Here is a 17,975-nt window from a genome sequence, read left to right on the forward strand (position 1 = left end):
CATGTCCAAGAGGGATTTGATCGTTCACAGTGTTGTTGAGTGCGTTGGGGTTGGGGTTGGGGTTGGGGGTGGTCTCTCATTCCTTCTCTCTCGACGCGAAAACCTGTGCTCCGCTCTCTCATTCCCTAGCCCTAGCCAGCCGTAGCAGCCTTCACTCTCTCTGCCTTCGATGTCTGACCCTGATTCTCCTTCCAACGCTGATCCATTCCTCGAAGAAGAGGAAGAAGAAGAAGAAGAGTATGAAGAGGTTGAAGAAGAAGAAGAAATTGAAGTAGAAGAGGATCATCAACAGGAGGGCCAAGAACAAGAAGCAAATGCTGATGATGACGAAGCAGAAGAACAAGAAGAGATAGAAGAAGAGGTTGAAGTTGAAGAAGAGGAAGTGGAAGAAATCGAGGAGGAGGTGGAGGAGGAGGAAGAGGAGGAGGTAGAGGAGGAGGAAGTGGAAGTGGAAGTGGAAGAGGAACAGGAAGAGGAGGAGGAATTGGAAGAGGAAGAGGAATTGGAAGAAGAGGTGGAAGAGGAAGAGGAAGAGGAGGAGGAAGAAGTGGAAGTGGAAGGGGAAGAGGAAGAGGAAGAGGAGGAGGAAGTGGAAGAGGAACAGGAAGAGGAGGAGGAATTGGAAGAAGAGGTGGAAGAGGAAGAGGAAGTGGAAGTGGAAGAGGAAGAGGAAGAGGAAGAGGAAGAAGAAGCAGCAGAGGTGGAACAGGAGGGCAAAGGGGCAGTGCCCAATTCTCTACTCGATGCCGACATTGACGACAAAGGGGCTGTGCCAGATTCTCTACCTGAAGCAGTAGTTGAGGTGAAACAGGAGGACAATGGGGCAGTGCCAGATTCTCTACCTGAAGCAATTGAGGTGAAACAGGAGATCAATGGGGCAGTGCCAGATTCTCTACCTGAAGCAGTTGAGGTGAAACAGGAGGACGATGGGGCAGTGCCAGATTCTCTACCTGATGCCAACAATGATGGCAAAGGTTTTTCAATTCATAAACTAATTATGATTTTTTCCTGGCACACACTTGTTTTCCTTAATAAATTTGGTATTTTGATACTGCATTTGTTTACTGTCCTCTAGGTTTGGCCTACTTGTTGATTACTGTTGAGTTTATGTTATTATCGCGTGTCTACATATAGGATCATACATTGTGTGGTTGAGATGATAAAGGATAGTGTGGGAAATGTGAGAAAGTTAGGAAAAGTAAAAACCAGGGAGAAATCTCTGAGAAACTGTATGTTTCATATGTTACTGAACTCTGCGTTGAGTTTTTACATTTTGTTCTTCCTCTTGGATTGAACTGTCTTTCATTGGATCCATTTTTTGCACCTTGGCTGCCTCTCTTGGTAGTCTCTTAGCATAACCATACTTGCTGATTTTTGTGCTGATTAATTACTACGGATTAACTAGTCTGTTGCTTTGATTTGATATTGCTCCTTGTCCAGTTTTCTATAACTTGTTTCGTTGGAGGTAATATACACCTGACTATTGTCATTAGGAAATGATTTAGAGATGAGCATTTTTTTATTTTTCCAGTTTCTTGATTCAGCTTTTATCTTCATTGTAGGTTCGAGTCAACTTATGGGGAAAGATAAGAGCTTGGGGCCAGTTTCTTCTGCCGCTGAAAACCTTGAAGTAATGGCACCATCTACTAACCATCACATGGAAGAGAATAATGCCATGCTTAAAGCAGTTGTTCCTTCATGTGAGACACCAACGCTGAAAAAGGAGGGGTTTCACCCAAATCTTGCAATTTCTAGTCATTCAAAATCAAGAGAAAACCTGATTTCTGCTGACCGTGGCAACAGTCATGGATTAGACATCGATGTTAAAAATGCTGGATCACTTATACAGGGGCTCAGAGTGTGCAGTGAACCAGGTAGTAATAGTAAAGCTTACTTATATGGTGTTGAGGACATAGATTCTATGACTATCAAGTCATCTTGTGATGCTGAAAAAGATGATGTTATTGGTCTTCCACCAAGCCATTACTCTGTTGAGGATGCTGATGGTGATCAGAATTCTATGAACAGAGTTTTGCAGTCAGAGATGAAGTCAAGGATTGATGTGAAACAAATGACATCAAGGTTTGGTCATTGTAGTTCAGTATGTCCTTTTATGTTTTTCTGTGTACTTATAATAAGATGACAAACTTTAATTTACACAGCATGTCGTCGCTTTCATAAGTAACTTGCTGCCCTTTAACAATTTGCTTTTGTTTCTTATAAAGTTCCTGTCATTAGCTTTAATTGATTAACTCCTGACAGGAGGACTATAAGTCTGTCTCCCAGTGCTGAGATTAAAGATGGAAACAAACGTAGATGTGATTTTTTTGCTAAAGGATGGTGCATCAGGGGTAGTTCTTGTACCTTTCTTCATATAAAGGATGTTGTGAATAATACTGATCGGGAGGCTGAGGTAGACATTGTTGATGCACATCTGAAGCGAGGCTTAAAATTGGAAGAAGGTATACCAAATAACTTTTGGTCAACCTGTTCATGAATTTTCTCTGTAAACATGTTTCTAATAGAGCTATTTGTCCTTTAACAGGTGTTAAGGACAATGTTCGCACATCAAAGATGGTTAGTACTGAAATTCCATTTACTGCTTTAAAATGAAAGCATATTTTGCATTCTTCTGAATTTCTTTTGAAATGAGTATGCAGAATGAGGAAAAAGCAAGTCCAAGTTGGCATCGATCTCATGAAAATCAGAAGTTTCTGCCAAGAGACAACTTGTTTCCGGAGAGTAGATTTGCCTTTAATGCATCAAACAATTATTTGAGCCCAAACCTTTCCTCATATTCATCCCGTGCAGAGCCTTTTGTCGGTTCATCTAGGGTTTCATCACATTCCTCTGGATATAAATCTAAAATCAGTTCTTATGATTGGGAGCCTTCCGTACCATTTCAACCATCCTTTTTTATTACTTCTATGAATGCATCCATCCCTAGAGACCTTTATGGCCCTGTCCGTGACAGAATTGAGATACCAAATATAGGAGATGGGTCTTTGAAAGCTACCATTTTAACTGAAAAACCAGCTTCATCACAGGTACGAACATACGCTGCTGTAGTTGGGAAACATATGTCTGATCTTAATGAGGACAAAAGCTCTGTGTCTTCTCATAATAGATTTTATGAAAATGAGCCCAACAAAAGTTGTGTTCCTCGTGAAAAAGATTTTCTTGCAACTGAAACAGAGATAACATCAGGAACCTATGAGAACTACCAAAATGGTAAAATAGGCATGGGACAACATACCTTTGGTGTCAAAGATGTTATGGAACCAGAGAAAGAATGGGCTGAGCATGATACTAGACATCATGGTGAAGGATCAAGTCACAAAAAGAGAAGAGTAGAAATGGATAAGAAAATTCATGAAATGGATGTTGACTTTCAAGCGAATGGAAGTATGCAGAAAGAAACAAGGGAAGTGAGATATTTTCGTGCGGCTCTTGTTGATCTTGTGAAAGAGTTGTTAAAACCATCTTGGCATGAGGGCCGTCTCAGCAAGGACTCGCATAATCTGATAGTTAAAAAATCAGTTGACAAGGTCATTAGTACCTTGGAGCCTCACCAGATTCCGACCTCCGTAGATACTGCTAAGAACTATGTGACTTCATGTCGGGGGAAAATTGCAAAGCTGGTCATGGTAGGTATCCTATTTATAGCAATATTGTAATTTGTCAATGAAAGTACATGGATATTGTTGTTTGGTTGTGAGTTGTTCTCCATTTGACAAAAATATCTTTTATTTGCAGGGATATGTCACTAAATATGGCAAATCATGATATGCGAGCCAAAGCACCTTTTTTTGTGCAGTTTCTGATCAGTTTGGCTGATCCTATCTCATGAAAAGATCGTCTGAGGCTATCCATTTCATAGTCAAGGTTGATTTGGAATGTTTTGAATGTTATTTCAAGATGCCTGCTTCATGTTTTATCTGTGCTCTCTCTAGATTGTTCAATTATGAAGTAAGCTGGCATGAATTGCATGGTTATTAGGATGTTATTTTATTAATTTGGATAGCTGCACATTATTGTTAAACAGCATGTGTAATTTTCTAGCGCCTGAAAATATTTGGGAGCAACTTGAAAACACCGGTGGGGCTCATTTTGGCTCCGGAAATTTGAAAGTTATTCTAAATATACTGATGTCGCATACCATATAGTTCACAAAATTGCTAACATACCACGAGAACAGGGTTTTGGAAGTTGCAATATGTTAGACAGGTTTTTAGTGTCGTAATTCTTAAATTGTTAACCTTAGCATTTATGTCCGCCGCAAGTTGAAATCTTGTTGTATATATCATCACGAAATATAATGTATAGTTCTGTTATTCTGATTTCGGAGCAGTTTATAGCTGTGGATTTCAGCTTCCTACCTTTATGCATATTTGCGTCAGTGTTATCAAATAGCGGCGCTGCTATAGCGTAGCAGATTTTTGGCTAATCGCGACGCCACTATTGCCCACTATAGCGCGCTATTTCCGCTGTTCACTGCTAAATAGCGGCCGTAATAGCGGATTTTTGGCTCACTGCGATGGTCAGTGATCGCGATTTGACAACACTGATTTGCATTACTCTTCAGCCCTGGACTATGCTAATTTAAGGAGAAATTTAGAATTTAATATAGGCATGTTATTCTGTTATCATAGCTTTTAGCCTTGTATTTCAGCTTCCACTCTTAATGGATGCCATATTTGTGTTTCAACCCTGGACTATGCTAATATAAGGAGAAACTCAGAACTTTGTTCTGTAAGGTACTTGTCTCAATTTTGCTAAATCACAAATAGTATTTTGTTTCATCATTTACGCCTATGCATGCCCATGTAAATGTCATTTTTCTTTTGAAACATAGTTTGGTATTTTTTTAATTGGTTCGTGGCCATCTATGTCCGAGGCCAAACAACAACCCGCATTGAAAACATCTCCCCTCCTCCTTCCTCTTTAGGAATTCGAGATAGGCAAGCTGTTTAGACGCGCGACTGTTACATGGTGCAGATACCCTGAAACTCGTGTTCTGGCCATTGGAATCGACATACGAGATACAACCCACTCCAATTATTAGTAACAGCTTTTCACCGATAGTCTTTACCAAATTCGTGGTCGATTTCCTAGTAGTAGAGCCTCCGAATAACGTGTTCCTTTGAACCTTGGATACGATTTCTCAGCATAGTTGAACGTGATTCACAAAGTTCACCGTATTGGAAGAACTTTCCCCTGTAAAACACTTGGAACTCCTCCTCTACGTCTCGTGCAATCAATCTCTTCTTCTCGCAAAATTGTAGTATGTCACAACAAGTGAACTCGACACTTTACCTTTGGTTAAAAAGTAGCTAAAAAAGTTCCTCCAAAACCTCCGGTTTTTGTGCACCATTATGCACACAATAATTCTTCCCCTGAGCCCTCTTGCTGCATGTAAGTCAGCCTCTCTTACACATTCTGTTGACTCCCTTCTCCGAAGCGTTGCAACAAAGCAGGGGTGAATGTGTTCCACGAAAAATTTGGATCACTCTTGCACAAGAAACAGAACCAATGAGCCGCCACTCCCTCCATAGTAAGGATAGATAACTACATCTTATCTTCCTCCTTGACACGATGAACCTCAAAAACCTTCTCGGCTTGCAATGTCCATCACAATGGATCATCCCCATCGAAAACGCGGGTAGTTCAATTTTCTTTACTCGAGAATGATTCTCACTGCCACTCTCGTCTTTTGCGTGCTCCTCCTTGCTGGCCTTCTAGGTGGTTTTACCACTTTTGTCATGACATCACATTAAGTGAGTCTAGATTGCCTCCAAACAACCTATTCCACTTTTGACTAAAGTAAAATATGCAACTTGTTCCCCCGCGGTCTTTTCAATTTGGGAAACCAAGTCTTCCAACTGTTGTACTTGTGCTTCCATTGATCCGGCAGGTTGGACCAAATTGTTAGGATCCAATGTGAGTCAACCAGGAACAGAGAGATAAAATAGACGAGTTCACACCTTAGGCAAAGGAATTTCAATATTATTGGAAACAAGAAGGAAAGTCCTTCTTCACAAGGGAAGTCCCCTTTACAAACTTAGGAGTCTTCTCTTTGAGAATCAATCCCAAAAGAACAATCAGGATCTACTAGGACCTATATTTTGGAATTTATCCTGAGACAACTTTGAGGGAAAAGTGAAAATGAGGCTTTTCTGAATAGTTATACCTCTACGATTCAGTTTAATGGCTATATTGTGATTTATTAATCTCAGTACAATTTTGGCACTATTTTTTCTTTTGCATCTTTTACTTCATCCAAAAATATCAGCACTTGGCTTTCCCATATTTATAAAACCTCTTATTTAAATTATGTTAGGTTGCATTTGAATGTTCAATTACATAGAATGTCCATGAAATCAATGTTGTCAGAATCGGGGTCATACTCAGGAATTGAAGGGGGAGAGGGGTAAAAGATCATTGATCGAAGGATTAGGATCAGATCGTATATAAGATCCTACTAGGAATGCAAATATATACTTCATAAAATACACATACATAAGGAAAATAACTCATGATGCACATCAAAATTCACGCATAATGACATAAGTTCATAACATAAGAAATATAATCCAAGTGCCATATTGCCATCTATCTACTATTACTTAAGGCAAAAGTCAAAACCTCAAGTTACTATTCCTAAGAAACCTCAAATCTTGGCCATTCAATTCACTTTCTAATATAACGGTTGGTTTTCACTCCTCACCTATGACACATGACATTGTGGGCCTTTATTTTGTTTTTTTGTCCAAGGTGTTGGCATGACACTCTTCAACAATAGCTTTACTTGGAAGCATTGTTGATGGGATAAAGTAATAGTTAGCTACTAAACACATGCCCTTTTAGTTTAATTTTCTGCCTTCTACCTCACATCAGTTGTGTGTTTGGTGTTTAAATGGGGGGACCAATACTCAACTTTCACCATTATACCTTTGAAGTAGATGCCAATAAATATCACACTTTCTTTACCAATCTTGTCCTCTGATTCTAACCGCGGAGTGTGGAAACAATGTTAATGGGACAACTTATTTATGAAGAGAAAGGACTAAGACTAGGAAGCACTTAAGTTTTAAAGCTGCAGCAAAGCAAGCAGTTTTAAGAGCAGTTCAAGATGCACCCCACAACTGGAACCATTTTGAATTTCAGAATGTTGGTATATGTAATGACAAAAATGGTGGTTTTAAGAAATCTGATTTTCTGTAGTGTGCAAACTTCCCTTTGTTATCAATTCTAATTCAATTTCTTATGAAATGTAATGTCTTTGGTTGTTCTGTTACACTTCTTCATGAAAAAAGCATGAATGAGTGACTTCTCCAGAGAGTTGAGGTAGTAAGAAGATGAGAGACAATAAATAAGAGAAGACCTGTCCTCTAATTATAGTCTTTGCTACCTCCATGGTTGTTTTCATGATGATGGAATGTATAATTGAAGTTGTAAAGTGTCAAACTGGTCTAAAATCTAAATATGGATCTACTTGCAAGTTGCATCATCTAAAGCCTTTCATATTCTTTTAGCAAAGCAGAAAGAAATTTTAGCCAATGAACTCAAATGTCTCAGAGAAAGCAAATTAGAGATGATCGTGATTGTCCACAGGGCCAAGTACATTCTTTAACTGGAGAAGTAGCAAAATACAAAGAATATACAGGGAAATCTTGTGCTCAATTGGATACCTTGACAACTAAAACTAATGCTCTTGATGTATGTTGTGCATCCTTTTAGTGATTGAATTTGCACTGCTCTGTTCATTAAATTTATATGACAGTGGCTTTATTCCTTTATTTACAGGAGACATGTACTTCTCAAAGGGAGCAAATAAATATGCTGCAGCAGCAGTTGATTGCTGAAAGGGAGAAGTTAAAGGTAAGTTGATTGTGTCTCTGTGTGAGTTTTTTTAACTTTAAATACTAATGGATGATTTTCATAACATCAATTAAGATTATTCTCTTTGTTGTTTTGGAATCTATCTATTTGCTTCTTGCCCTAGGCTGTTCCACGGACAGAATTATGTTTTGCAGGGACTATTTTTGCGCCTCAAGGCTGATGGGGTTGGGTACCCCTGTCCCGCATTAATATGCTTGGCTTTCCAAAAAAAAGTTATAAATATCTTACATGTTTTCGGAATTTATTTTCCTTTGACAGAATTATCGCAATCCTCTTTCACTTGTGAATGGAAGGAAGGTAAGATTTTCATATTGCTTCTTTGAGTTAAAATTTGATGTAAGGGAGAACCTTAATTGGTTTTGTTTGGCAAGATTTAATAACTTGGGGGTGTGCAGTCGGTTCTTGAGTTTTTTCTCCCATTTTTCTTCCTTTTCTCTCTGTATTGCTCCTCTCTTTCTTTAGTTGCTAGATGGTGTGTTATTTAAATTTACTCAGATTGTTATTTATGAAATAGTTGGAACTTCGTTATGTTGCCACTAGACCTCGACAGGGTGTCTCATTTGATACACTCTTCTTGTTTGGTCATGCATTGAAAGAAGCATATCAGTTATCTCTAGACAAAAGACAGTGATTTCTAATGTTAATATGTTTACTTCTTGGTGTCAAACCATAGTTACTCAAATTCTCAATCCCTCCATGTCCAATTGTTCCAGTTTCAGTTTACTCTTACAATCCTATGTACCAGAAGGCTTAAATTGTTAGAATGTACAAAACTTTACTAGGAATTAAGTCAAGGGTATCGTAAAGTAAGAACTTGATTACTCAATCCCTATGATAAGCCTCTGATTTGCAATGTGATACTATAGCGATGTGATATACTTAATTCAGAACTTAAATCTTAGAAATCCTCTCTATCCCATAGTATGGATATTTAACATGTGAAGATATTTTTGCTGCCATGCAAGGGATGCAAATGATGCAGATTTTGCAAAAAACATAGAATTGTTTGTATTTTTTATTTTTCTATTCCAGCATATTAATGCTGATTTTACACTAACTTATCATTTTATGGAAAGGTACTCTCAAACTTGGGCTCCTGTTGTGTAAGTAAATCTACTACTTCTTATTCTTCAGTTACTATTCCTAAAAGACCTCCAATCATGTTGCGCCACCTGTCTTTCTTTTCTTTTCTTTTTTTCTTCTTTTTTCAGAAACGCCTGAAACGACATCGTTAACCTCACCAGCACTCTTTCTCAGCATGTTTTACTCTTCATCTGGGAGAGGAGATCCCAACCCTTCATCCTCGAAATCTGACGGTCAATGTAATCTGAACCCTTTTCTTATTTTCTTCTCCACTGTCGTGTCGTTCTTTCCCTGAAAAGATGGGAAAGGGGCTACCCGCCGTCCCTTCCGTCCCCCTACGATTACAAATCAAGCCTCTTCCAGATTTCGTGGGATTGTGGCGTGTGGAAAGAGATCGATTTAACCCTTCCCAGCTGGATTTGCTTCTCACGGTCCACAATATTTGCTTCTCCCCGATTTTCAGCGGCTTTCCATGCCTTCTCCGGTGGCACCCATCACATCCCGCCGTAAAAAATTTCGTAGGTAAGTTGTGGTAACAGTGTACCTGCTGAGTGATCCTACTAGATTTTGGATTTCATCAACGATTTGCTCTAAATTTGGTGTTCCATTCGAATTTTTTAAGTTATCTTATTGATGATGTCCTATTTTAGGGGGATTCGGCAGGGTTAGGTTTGTAGATTGAGGGTTGTAGTGGGAAGGTTTTGTAGAAGTTCTTCTCTTCCGTGTTTTTTCCTCAGATTGAGTTGCCGATAAATATTCCCACCACCCTCATTCAACCATATTTCACCTTCCCTTCCAATTGTTATTTGATTCCTGGTTGTTGCAGAAAATCAGGAGATTGGGTGTCAATATTTGGTCTCGATGCAGAAAATTAAATACTGCATACACTTGGCTTTTTTAGTTACAGGTCTGTTTTTAGTTGTGACACCTCTTCTTGCTAAAGATTATTTTCTTGGTTTATGTTGACACTACCAGTATGGGTGTTCATGGTTTAATTAATAACTTGTGATTTTGTGAAGTACCAATTGCTTTGATCAAAACTGCTATAACCAAACCATAATATATGGTTCTGAGATGAGCATTGGCATATGGGGTGCAGATTGGTCTATTTAATTTCAGTGCTTCTATTCCCTATGATTGTTCTCATATAGTCATATTATATCCTTATAATTCCTACAGTGCTTATGTTGTTTTGATCTCTTTCTCTTCATTTCTTACTTTCTTAATATTTTTGGTAGCAGAGTTTTTCTCTTAATTTCTACTGATTGCTCTACTTGTATTTTTTGTGTGTCCAGACAACTGTGCCACGGAGTACTCTGTATGATCATTTGATAAACATATGGGAATTTAATCTTGGCCTGGTTCCAGGAACTTGCAATCTTTATTTTTTGGTGGATTTTAAGTTTCAGTCTCCGCTTTACAGTCAGGTGTAGTTCTTTTATATCTGTTTCCCTCAACTTAACTTTTGGTTTCTTTATCTTGCATGGAGAATCAATCCCTACTCTTCCCTCATTTTTATTTTCTAGCACCGAGCCCTGCATGTCCTTCTTGGTTAGTGGTATAGCTCTTTTGATATTCATATGATTGTGGTAATTGATTTTTTAAATTCTGAACAATTTTTTTCATTCTTCATGCCTTTTTTTTACAGGATCCATCGACATTAATCTTATCATTTTTCATGCATTTTTTTTCTTCATTTTTCATGACTTTTGAGAAATTAGTAGGCAAGGAGCTATTATTCAACATTAAAGATATTTATTTATGTGCTTCTTGGTAATATTTACATGATATGCCTAAAGTTCCTTTTACAATTGTCATTGACATAATGAGCTGGTGGTTATATATGTTTATTGCATTTGTGCTATTTGAACTACTGTGGAAATGCTTATGCATTTCTCAGAATTTGTTGTAACTAAAAGATCAAATTGTGCAGGAAATTATAACTGGTTCATGTCATACAAGTGTTGTGGATTGGTGAGCTCTTGGTAATCCTAAATTCCTATAAAATAAATTAAATGCAATTAAGAATCTATGTAACTTTTCATACATTTGTTGTTTATAACTAGGTTGCTTTGGTACTTAGTTTTCAGTTGTGGACTAAGTAAGGAAATGCAAGCTTAGGAAAATATTCTTCATACTAATTGGATGAAAGAGATTTATGGAGAGTCATATGCAATTGGCTATGCTTGGGCCACTACTCAGTAATATAACTCCTTGAAATTTCATACTTATTCAGATGTTTTCATAGTATCTAAGTTGTGTTCACTTTTTTGTATGTATCTGTAAGGTATGAAGAAGACTTATTTGGGGGTAAAAAGGAAAAGGGATAAAAATAAAACAGTTCCTTCAATAATCTGAAGATTCTGACGATGGTGATATGGACTTTGGTAAACAAATATCTCTCTCTACAACTTCACACATAATGAGGAAGGGGTTTATTATAACTCCTTGAAATTTCATACTTATTCAGATGTTTTCTGTTAGACCCTGGGATTTCCAAGCAGGCCCAAATGGCACTTATGAGCCTTTGATCCATCATTCAACCAAGGAATATGGATAGTGTATTCTAGAAGGGGCAAAGTGGGGATTACTAGCAACTACCTAACAGAATAGAGAGAGGAATATGATTGTAATAGGCCATTATATAAGAAGGGAATGGAGAGGTTGAGAGGTCATCTTTGGATCATTGAGTTGTAGAGATGAGTAGGAAGCTCTAAGCTTCCTATAGGAGCTAGGCTCTGTGTCAGATTTGGGATACCATTCCCTCTCTGTATTTCCATTTGCCCATCAAATAAACAATCTGTTCATTTTATTTCTTGCATTTATTTTCAAGGTCCACTGTTAGGAATCTGGGTTCCTAACAAAATGGTCCGACCTACCAGATACGCTTTGCCGGATGATCTTCGCCGGAACCAGCAAACCAAGACCCAGATGGAGGCGAGAGTTGGCGCGATGGCGAATGAGCTCGCGGAGATGTGCACATCGCTGGCTGCAGTGGCACTGGCTGTCAAGGATCTTCCTGCGACGATTGCTGCGATGCTGGAAGCTGCGCCGGAGAAAGATTCAGCGATGGAAGAAGTGATTCCGAACCTCACCTTTGAATCAGAGGGAAGAATTTTGCTGCAAACGAAGGGGCTGAGTACTGGTCTTCGGAAAGAATTACAGAAAATAGGGAAAGGAGCCGAAATTGGTTCCCAATTTGTCGATTTAGGGCTCGAAGGTTCGAGAAATCCAGAATCGGGGAAGAAGGGAAGCAAGATCTTGCTTTTCCCAAGCGAAGGAGCAATTGCAAATGAGGCAGTACCGGAAGCCACCATGCGACCGCCACAAAAACCGCCAGATTCAGATCTGCACACGGCGGCGTACCCAGCGCATGTGGCGGCGAGATTAGAGGCCCACGGCGCACCGGCGGCGGAGGCGCGAGAGGACGCAGCTGTTGGAGGCTCACAACATTTCAATGCTAGAGGTTTGGAACGTCAGGAGCAAATCAAAGCTGGGACTCACCTTTCTCATGGGCCAAGCCCAACTTTCAAACTGGTGGAAGTGGGCCAAGCAAAGGATTGGGCCCAAATGGCAATGAAGACACACGGGCATAACCATGAAGGGAAAACAGAGTCTTTTACTCCTGCGTTAATCTCTGGTTTCCCCATAGTTCAAGCAACAAGTGCTGAATTCAATGAAGGATTCAAAGTTCAAGCAACAAGTGCTGAATTCAATGAAGGATTCTTGACTCCTTCATCATCTTCACTGGCTTCACCATCTTCACCGACGGAATTTGAGGCTGATACATCTTTTTCTTCGCCAATTTCTGATTCGGTGGACATGGATATGGTGCAAGAATCAAGTGTTGAGATTGAAGGCGTGGTCGCTGTAGATTCATCCTCACCGCCATACCTTGATGCCGCTACTCTTGATTCGACTTCTCTTTCATCAATTTGTGATTCACACACGATGCAAGCTTCATCTCTCTCGTTCTTTGCTGACCAAGAACTCGAATTTCCGGAGTGGAAACCAAAGGTTGAGGCTTTCAATTTTGGTACCATCGACAATGGTTTCTCTGATTTCGACAAGGAGGGAACACCTATCGTGAAGGTTGTTGATTCAGACTTTGTGTTGCATTCGCATCTCCTTGTTTCCATTGCTGTAGATGAAAGGGTTTATGAGAAGACCTATGATAACCTGCATTTCTCTTTCTTCGCCGATCGACGTCTTCATGTTCCGCCAGGGAAACCAGCAACAGATCCTTTCATCTTTGGCACTTTCAACAAGGACTTCTTGGACCCTTCTCCATTCTCTGCACTTCAGCCACTTGAGTTTGTCGCGATTCATACTTGTGCTCCTATCAAAGACACACAAGTCATGGAGGCTGGTGGTGAACTATCTTTAAGGACAGAAAGATTTTTCATGAAAAATTTGGTGGTGTAGTGTTTGTTGTGCAATCGCTAGTTTGTTTTCATCACCAGTTTTAGCAACTGAGTTCTGTCAAGAACAGCTGAGGGTGCAGCCTTGTGGTAAGGAAAGAAGAACCACAGAATATCAGATTGTGACTCTAGTCATTGATTTTTCACCAATAGATAATGGGTTGGTATTGAAGGGAGACTACTTCACAATATGTTTAGAAGATCATATAACTGAGATTGTTCTTCCGCCTTTTCCAATGGATACCTTGAAGATGGAAAAGCATGATGGTGTGTCCCTTAAGGATGTGGAATTTTTCTGGAATACTCGTGTTTCTCACCATTCAATCCCTTGTGAGGTAACTGAGATATCATCCACGGGGAGCGTAATGGAAGCAGTAGATGGTGGTTCAATGCTACTTCAACCACTTTGCATAAACTGGATTTGTCCCCATGATGAAGAAAGTTCGCCCAACACATTATGCATATGGTACTCTTTCCGGTTGCAACTATGGGATCCGGGTAGAAGCTGTATTGATCACTTGTGTTTTTGTGGCAGAATTGTTCATTGCAGTGGCTGGTATTCTGATGAGGTGACTGAAATGAGGGTTGTGTGCCAACTATCTTTCGATTCTGTTTTTGTTTTTGAGGGATTTGAATGGGTCTTCATCAAGCTCATGGCTCTTAGAGAAAATTCAGTTGTGACCCGTGATTGTCCCCAGCTGACTGCTCCCTACTATGGCCCTTATCCTATAATTCAAAGGATTGGCGCGGTGGCTTATAGATTACAATTACCTGAAGGAGGCCGCGTGCACCCTGTTTTCCATGCCTCATTGCTTAAAGAAGCAGTTGGAAACAATTCTGTGGAACTACAACTTCTAGATCACTTGACAGGAGAAGAAGTGGCTAGTGTGCATCCTTTTTCAGTAATTACTAGTCGCTTCACTACCAGACAGGAATCTACACTTCCTCAGGTCTGGATCCAATGGCAAGGCAAACCTGCGGATGAACCAACATGGAAGGACACTCTTAACATCAGAAGCCAATTCCCTGTTTTCAACCTTGAGGACAAGGTTGATCTTTCAGCAGGTGGTATTGTTAGACCCTGGGATTTCCAAGCAGGCCCAAATGGCACTTATGAGCCTTTGATCCATCATTCAACCAAGGAATATGGATAGTGTATTCTAGAAGGGGCAAAGTGGGGATTACTAGCAACTACCTAACAGAATAGAGAGAGGAATATGATTGTAATAGGCCATTATATAAGAAGGGAATGGAGAGGTTGAGAGGTCATCTTTGGATCATTGAGTTGTAGAGATGAGTAGGAAGCTCTAAGCTTCCTATAGGAGCTAGGCTCTGTGTCAGATTTGGGATACCATTCCCTCTCTGTATTTCCATTTGCCCATCAAATAAACAATCTGTTCATTTTATTTCTTGCATTTATTTTCAAGGTCCACTGTTAGGAATCTGGGTTCCTAACATTTTCATAGTATCTAAGTTGTGTTCACTTTTTTGTATGTATTTGTAAGGTATGAAGAAGACTTATTTGGGGGTAAAAAGGAAAAGGGATAAAAATAACACAGTTTCTTCAATAATCTGAAGATTCTGACGATGAAGGTGATATGGACTTTGGTAAACAAATATCTCTCTCTACAACTTCACACATAATGGGGAAGGGGTTTATTTTTAAAACTAAACTTTCATATACCATTTTTTTTTCTTTTGCATGTAGAAGAAAAGAACTTCTACCCATGAAAAGCAACCTGAAAAATGCAATCAAAGATAAAGGAGATGAAGAAAGCTAATATAGGGCCAAAGTCATGGACTATGCAGGGTGAGGTAATAGAATGATCCATTATTCTTTTTATCTCACTTTTTTGGTTTGCATTTGTAGACCCTTTTTTAAATCTGTTATTAGATTATTGATTGTTGGTTTTATAATAGGTAACTGCTGCAAAGAAACCAAAGAACTAACATTGGAAGTTGATCTTGACTTTGAGCACAATGTGAGACTTGCTCCTGTAATCATTGAGGTTAAAACTTCAATTGAGGATATGATCAAGAAAATGATTCTTGAGGTAAATTAAGATGCTGAATCGACATGTTTGGATTCTGCTATAATCTCACAATGTTATTTTGATAGAAGTTGGATTTATATTCTGTAAAATTGTATTACTGGTAAAAGTCATTGAAATTGAACTGGGTAGGGAACAAGAATTATAGCCACAAGGTTTTATGAGAGAACCAGCTTTCTCCCTAGAGTTCCCCATATTGCAATTTGGATTGGATTCCTTAAACTATTCCCTTTTTAAACTCTACTAATTGTCTAACAAACTGACCAACTCATTTATACATTAGGTTACTTAGCTTTTGTTACTTTAGCTATTCATGTGACAAAATTCTGCAATTGAGCTTTCTTGCATTTACTAAAATTGTTTGATGTCTGAATCATACAATTAGTTTTCTATTTGTACAAAGATATACATGGTCATTGCAAAAGCATGTAACTTATTATTTATTAAGTTATGATGCCACTAAAATAAATAGTTTGTGGCTACTGTGGACTCAATTTGGAATTGTAGGAACAATGCAATATTTTGGGGAAAAGAAGCAGATGTTGATCAGGAGGTGGGTGTAATTCAATACAGAACTTGGCTTTGGATAAAGGCAAGAGAGAGATACTTTTTCTATTGTTATCTTCGAATGGATTGAGAATCCATTGGTCTGCCTAAATATGTTGTGAGATAGTGGAACTGCATGGGAAGCAAATATGTGGATTAAATAGAGCTTGCTGCAGGTTCTTTGATCATCTGGAATAGGAGAATTAATTGGTTATCTCCTATTTCTGTTGCTGATAGTGGGCGGTGGCTTTGTGATATAACAACATGGATATTTAACATGAATAGTGGGCTATTATTTCTTTTTTCCATTTGGGTGAAGCGCCAATATCTTTTATGTTTCTTTCCTAGCCTCACGTTCTGATTATTGTTTCTTTTTCAAGTGTTATATTGTTTGCTTTATTTGCAAGCATTTGCTTGATAACATACAGTATGATGGGTTTGGGGCACCCCTTATACTCCCTTATGTTCAATTTGCATATAAAAAACTAAAATAAATAGTTTGTCCTTTGTCGTTGATAGAAGTATATTAGTCTCATTATTTAATCTGATTGTCGCAGTGTACCCACCACATGTACCTTGACTGATTAGAGCATCACAAATTTGAATTAAAAAGATATTATGCTCCTTTTTATGAATGTTTGGTTTCTTTCTTGATATATTTTTCTCCATTTCATGGATTTTGTGTTCCTCTTCTTTTTATACATCTTATTTTATTGACAAGGTTTTATTTTATAAGAAGAAAAACACTGGAAATTTTTCATTGCTTTTATAATAAAGAGAGGTTATGCATTGTAGTATATTTATAGTAAGATTTAAGATACTGAAGCGATTCCAATAAAAAGATACTGAAGTTCAAACTTTTAATTGAATTTAGAACATTACTAATTTCTTTTAATGTTAGTTGACCAGTTTCATTTTTACCGAGGGCTTTGTGTGCAAACACAAGGTTTTGATGTTATAGATATCATTTTATGCTAATGAGGTAAATTTGGTTATGTCATTGTTATGCTACAAGTCTCTTGGAAATTTGTATGTCTTTTGTTTATAAATTTAGCTCCTCTAAAGTGAGTGGACTCTCAATGATTATTCCCTAAGAGTATGAATCACGTTCCTACACCATATTAATTACATCAAAAGATTGAGTCTTATATTGTTAAAAAGTCTTTCCTTCCTTTTATGCGTGTTAATGAGTCTCTCCCTGCATCACATTAATCCTCTTCAATGTTCAATATTGATTTTAAACGATAAAAATATCAAGAAGATATTATACAGTGTGATGTGGGATGCAGGATTGTGCCAAACAACACACAAAAAAAAGATTGTCATTTACATGCAAGATTGTGTCATTCAACACACAGCGTGAACCACAGTTTATGTTGGAAAGCTATCCAATTAATGTCCTCACTAGAGATAATATGTAAAAACATTAATAGAAAATAATAACGATCAGTAAATATATCATTGTATTATTTCATATATATCAATGCTCATCTATACTCAATGATAATGATTAGTAGTTGATTCAAATTAAAATTCCCCGTGCATCGCACGGGTCAACGGGCTAAATACTAGTACTTCTTATAATCTTGATTTACAAGTGTGCATGCTTTGTCTGCAAAGCAAAAGATAGAGAAGGGGTTGTTTTGCTTCTTTTCTTTTTTGATTTCCAGTTCTCCCGCATTGTTTATCACAATTTAGACTCCTCTGTTCTTACATTCCTTTTAATTGCAAATGTGAAAGTTTTTCATTGGTATGTTAACTTTTAGTTTTTGATACAATCATATTCCAGAAATTGATTTGTTATATGCTCTGTACGATTTCAGAGTTCTGGAGCTTTTCCTAGCAATACTGAACATGCAAAATACTTATACCTATGTAGAGTATGCTTGTTTAAATTTCTCTGTAGATCTTGAACTGACCGAAAAAAAGTATCCGAGCCAAATCAAATAAAACATTTTATAGCTTTGGTTAA

The 17,975-nt window shown here is 38.2% G+C and overlaps 2 protein-coding genes across 12 annotated transcripts; both read left to right on the forward strand.

The window, feature by feature from the left end:
• The first annotated feature begins 37 nt into the window (after window positions 1–37).
• On the forward strand, window positions 38–4,130 carry LOC130722154 (uncharacterized). The gene is made up of 6 exons (XM_057572798.1): window positions 38–974; window positions 1,563–2,082; window positions 2,263–2,462; window positions 2,546–2,577; window positions 2,661–3,647; window positions 3,757–4,130. Exons 1-6 carry the CDS (start codon window positions 170–172, stop codon window positions 3,784–3,786), a joined length of 2,574 nt encoding a protein of 857 aa, XP_057428781.1. The 5' UTR covers window positions 38–169; the 3' UTR covers window positions 3,787–4,130.
• Window positions 3,821–16,524, forward strand: LOC130722156 (uncharacterized). Of its 11 annotated transcripts, none has more exons than XR_009013797.1 (11): window positions 3,821–3,885; window positions 4,673–4,757; window positions 7,536–7,719; window positions 7,807–7,881; window positions 8,161–8,199; window positions 10,281–10,412; window positions 10,919–10,959; window positions 14,912–14,999; window positions 15,115–15,221; window positions 15,327–15,460; window positions 15,965–16,524. XR_009013797.1 is itself a non-coding variant. In XM_057572803.1 (8 exons), the coding sequence occupies exons 3-8, from the start codon at window positions 7,570–7,572 to the stop codon at window positions 14,952–14,954; spliced, it is 480 nt and encodes a 159-aa protein (XP_057428786.1). In that variant the 5' UTR covers window positions 3,821–3,885; window positions 4,673–4,757; window positions 7,536–7,569; the 3' UTR covers window positions 14,955–15,014. The 11 variants fall into 11 exon arrangements, 4 of the variants coding, with proteins under 4 accessions (XP_057428786.1, XP_057428784.1, XP_057428783.1 ...); XR_009013798.1 differs by having other exon boundaries at window positions 15,118–15,221; XR_009013794.1 differs by lacking the exons at window positions 15,115–15,221; window positions 15,327–15,460; window positions 15,965–16,524 and adding exons at window positions 11,052–11,186; window positions 11,273–11,372 and having other exon boundaries at window positions 14,912–15,014.
• The last annotated feature ends 1,451 nt before the right edge of the window (window positions 16,525–17,975 follow it).

Source organism: Lotus japonicus, chromosome 6 (genome assembly GCF_012489685.1).
Source record: "Lotus japonicus ecotype B-129 chromosome 6, LjGifu_v1.2".
In the NCBI taxonomy this organism is placed as follows: domain Eukaryota; kingdom Viridiplantae; phylum Streptophyta; class Magnoliopsida; order Fabales; family Fabaceae; genus Lotus; species Lotus japonicus.

Excerpts from the sequence above, each read along its gene's own strand:
- LOC130722154 (XM_057572798.1), top strand. The coding sequence starts at position 170 with ATGTCTGACCCTGATTCTCCTTCCAACGCTGATCCATTCCTCGAAGAA. Across the intron at positions 975-1,562 it reads TGCCAACAATGATGGCAAAG|GTTCGAGTCAACTTATGGGG; the intron begins GTTTTTCAATTC and ends TCTTCATTGTAG. Across the intron at positions 3,648-3,756 it reads AAATTGCAAAGCTGGTCATG|GGATATGTCACTAAATATGG; the intron begins GTAGGTATCCTA and ends TTTTATTTGCAG.